The following is a 4,470-nucleotide window of genomic DNA, read 5'->3' as shown; positions in this document are numbered from 1 at the left end:
CTAGAGACTAGAATTTTATATTGTACCTAAATAATGAAAATATATGGAGAATCAAATATATTAAATTATTATAATTTAATTAATTTAGTGGTTAAATATTTTTTATTATTTGTGATAACCTCCTATTTTAAATTCAATGAACTTAGTCCGAAGTAAAACAAAATTTATTGATAAATTAAAAAATTAATGTAAGGTTTTAAAAAAATTTTGATGTGTTCTTGCCATTATTAATATTTGAATCTTTCTTTTTATTTTTTAACGAACGGCACTCAAACTAAAAAGAATTAATAAGAATAATAACATTTGCAATGGCAATGATAGTGCTTAAGTCAATGAATAGATGACGAAATAGTTTAAAAAGTAGTTCATAATTTAGTCAAATTTGTTTAAAGCAGTCAAGCAGCCCCGCACGCGTTACATTGTAAATTGTAATAGTATTTAATTACTTTTTGCGAAAAATACTCGATCATTTTTTAATAAGCTGCCCACTACATAAGAACAATATAAAGAGATGAATTGCATTGTAACAGTATTGGATAGCGATCAAGTGGGCACTTAGAGCTAGCTGATTGCTGAGTATATATCTCTATCAATTTTTAATCGTTGTAACATTGATTCTCAGCTCTTTAAAATGGCAAAGATTGTTGAAAATGTGGTAAAGAGTATTTCAAAGGTAGCTGAAGATGATCCAAGGAGAGTGATTCATTCTATGAAAGTAGGATTAGCAGTAACCTTAGTCTCACTCCTCTACTTCTTTCAACCCCTTTTCCATGATTTTGGTACCTCTACTTTGTGGGCTGTCCTCACCGTTGTCGTCGTTTTCGAGTATTCTGTAGGTAACTATTTTGTGTTTAATTTACCCATTCATTTATGCAACTTCTCTCAAATGCTCTTTACGTAAAAGATCTTTTTTTACTGTCTCATGCAGGCGCGACATTGGGAAAAGGCTTGAATCGGGTAATGGCAACATTATTAGGCGGAATATTAGCAGTTGGGTTGCATGGATTGGCAACTCAATGTGGCCATATTGCTGAACCTCTTCTTATTAGTATCTTTGTTTTTCTACAAGGTAACGGCAATCAAACCTCTATTTCAATTACTTTTAGACAGTTCAATGTGGCCATGATAAATCTGACGAATAATATGGTTCAAAGTTATTGGTGCTTTGTTTCCTAGTTTTAGGAACATGATATGTTAGTTTGCTTTTAGTTCATGTTAAAAAAAATAATTAGTAAAAATTAATTTTAATTTGTACAAATTAATTTTATTCAATAAAAATTAGGTACAATCAGTAAAAATTAATTTTTTACTCAATATAATCATGTTATAAAGTATAACTAATATTCATTTACTATTACTAATTTCAATTAGTAAACATCAACTTCAATCGGTAAATATTAGTTATAATAAGTATAAATCAATTTTACTCATTAAAAATTAATTTAAATTTATCTTAATTAAACAGCTTACTTAGTTATTAAAAATGGTGTTCCATAAGTTTAGCGTAAGCATCAATTAATGTGATAGTTAAGTTAGTAGTTTTAGTGCGTGGGCCAATTAAAGTTGCAATTTTAGTGTCCTAATAGATTGTTTGTAAATAGCTTTTTTAATGTAATTTGAAAGTGTTCGGAATACATAATTTTTTGTTTTTCATGAATATTAAAATAATATGCTATTAAAATGTGGGTGTTAGTGCAGCTGCATTATCAACATTTGCAAGATTTTCTCCAAAGATAAAGGCGAGATATGATTATGGATTCCTAATATTCATATTGACCTTTGCATTCATCTCAGTCTCTGGCTTTCGATTACAAGAGATTATAGATTTGGCTCGGAATAGATGGGCAACAATTGTGATTGGAGTTTTTAGTTCTCTCCTTATTTCTATTTTTGTTTTCCCTGTTTGGGCTGGTGAAGATCTTCATAATCTCATTGCCAACAATATAGATAAACTTGCCAGTTCCTTAGAAGGTACGTATAATATGATATGATCTTATGATTAAAAATTAATATCTAGCGTATAAATAATAATTAATTAAATATACATGATTTGTAGGATATGGAAATTCTTACTTCAAAATACAAGAAAATGCTAACGCTCAAGATAATGAAGCTTCAATGCTTCAAACTTTCAAGACTGTGCTAAACACCAAGAACACAGAAGATATCTTGGTACATAATTTAATAATACATTTCCTTTATATTTCACGATTTTAATACTGTGTTATAACTATTTTCCCACGACCACATACTATAATAATACAAAATATTAATACAAATTAATTTACAGGCTAATTTTGCGAGATGGGAGCCGAGTCATGGAGCTTTTAGGTTCAAACATCCGTGGAAACAATACCTAAATCTAGGTGCCCTTACTAGAGAATGTGCATTTAGGATCGATACTCTTGACAAACAACTTAATACAAATTTTAAGGTATGTTCAGCAATTTATTAAATATAACATTAATAGTTAAGGGGTGTTTGGCAAATAAATATGGGCTAGTTGAGTTGCTTTGTTCGACAAGCTAGTAAAATTAATGTTATAGCTTTGATGACAAGTAGTAGAGCTTTTTGTTAGCATTAGTTGTTCACTATATATAGTTTATCAGAGACAAAGTGGGCTAACTAAAAGCTAATAAAAAGTTAATCATAGCACGTTCTCGACATTGACTTAAAAGCTACTTTTAAAAGTCACAAACACAATTTTTTCATTTTGGACTAACCAAAAAGCTAAAAGAGCCCATAAAATACTCGCCAAAAGTGGCTTGCTAAACACACCCTAAAGCACTAATATGAGCATGCATTTTTGTGATCTACTGCAAAATTTGAAGTTTAGAGAATCGAAGATTAGTTAGTGATTTATTACAATTATTTTGATTTGGTTCAATTTTTACAGAAAATATTGAAATTTGATGATGGGATTAAAGAGGAATGTAATAAAATTACATTGGAGGCAAGCAAAACCTTAAAAGAGCTATCAACTACCCTGAAAAATACCTCACAGTCCGCTCCATGCATAGCTCATCAGGTTGCAGAATCCAAAGATAAAATAAAATGTTTAAAGGAAGTAATTTTGAAATCAATGGCCAATTTGTCAGCAGACTATGAGAAGCTCCAGGTGGTCATTACAGAAATCACAATTGCAACAATATTGAATGACATTCTAAATTATGTTGAAAAAATGGTAGATTGCAATAGAGAGCTGGCTTTATTAGCAAATTTCAAACAAGACAAAGAGTACAACTCACCTGATTCTGAATCAAAAAATGATATTCCAGCAGTCGAAAATTCGGGTTCTTTGATTAGTACTGAGAATCGAGACAATAATCTGAGTAATGTCACTGTTGTTAATAGCTCTCAAGTAGTAGCTATAACGATCGAGTAAGCAGATGATTATTTGTCATAATTGTTCGGAAATAGAAGCGTTAGCAACTTCAATAAACAACTCCAATCGATGTCTATGGTTAAGGTGTATGCCACAGAAGAAGGATCATAATCGTCTCAATCATTGGCGTGGTGTAATGATGTTGTTCAGTATTGATGTGTGTTGAGACAAATTAAAAGAAGAATAAATGAGAATGGCCGTGCAGTTGTAATGTCATATACTCGATTGAGCCACAGGCTACTCATGCACGTGCAGTTGTAATGTCTTTTTGATTTGTTTTCTTTTGTAAATTTTGCTTTTTCAATCATCATTTACATGTAATGACGCCCTTGTTCATTCATCAAGTGAGGAGGACTTTTTTAGTGAGAGAGAATCACAAAATTAGATTATAATGAGAGAAAATATAGAGATTTTTACTTTCTGTATTAAAATCATCATATTGTGACCTACTCCATCAAACTGAGAGTGTCATTAGATATAATAAATTACTCTCTACATCAAAAAAAAAATATTTTCTAATTGTTATTTTGTCTCTCTTTTGTTTATATATAGATAGCGTTATATATATATATATATAGTCAAGAATTAATAAAGTATTTTTCTGCCTTTTAAATTGTTGTATTCATTCTCTATTGTTCTTGCATTTTAATTACGTGTCTATTACTTAATAGCCATGGGAATTATAAAGTATTAACGAAATGTGCATTTTGGGTTATAGAAAGTCAAAAATGAGTCCTAGTTCAAAGATGTCCACGGAGGAGTTCAAAGAATTAGATCTGAAGTCTCTTTCCAAATATAATTGTCTGTATAATAGTTTTCTTAAAAGAGGCTGCAAATTTCGAGACAACAATGAGTGGGTGATGCTTGCATCATTCTACATGACGATATCGATAGCAAATCCCTTGATTGCATAACTAATAGCTAATGAATGCGGATAATATGATATAAAATATAATAATATGTAATTTTAAGCACCTCCATTTTTGTTTTAAACTAAATTTAATAAATTTCATTGTAATAAAATTGTTTTAGTGTCCTTAAATAATTTATAAAAAAATAAAAAACAAATCTCACAAATGTTGAAC

The 4,470-nt window shown here is 29.9% G+C and overlaps 1 protein-coding gene across 1 annotated transcript; it reads left to right on the top strand.

Moving 5' to 3' along the window:
• Window positions 1–508: 508 nt before the first annotated feature.
• LOC130812957 (aluminum-activated malate transporter 2-like) lies at window positions 509–3,876 on the top strand. The gene is made up of 6 exons (XM_057678616.1): window positions 509–836; window positions 929–1,069; window positions 1,699–1,971; window positions 2,057–2,172; window positions 2,291–2,434; window positions 2,897–3,876. Exons 1-6 carry the CDS (start codon window positions 632–634, stop codon window positions 3,383–3,385), a joined length of 1,368 nt encoding a protein of 455 aa, XP_057534599.1. The 5' UTR covers window positions 509–631; the 3' UTR covers window positions 3,386–3,876.
• The last annotated feature ends 594 nt before the right edge of the window (window positions 3,877–4,470 follow it).

The sequence above is a fragment of the Amaranthus tricolor genome, chromosome 5, assembly GCF_026212465.1.
Source record: "Amaranthus tricolor cultivar Red isolate AtriRed21 chromosome 5, ASM2621246v1, whole genome shotgun sequence".
In the NCBI taxonomy this organism is placed as follows: domain Eukaryota; kingdom Viridiplantae; phylum Streptophyta; class Magnoliopsida; order Caryophyllales; family Amaranthaceae; genus Amaranthus; species Amaranthus tricolor.
Note: the sequence above shows the minus strand (reverse complement) of the source record. Positions and strands in the feature narration are given on the sequence as shown.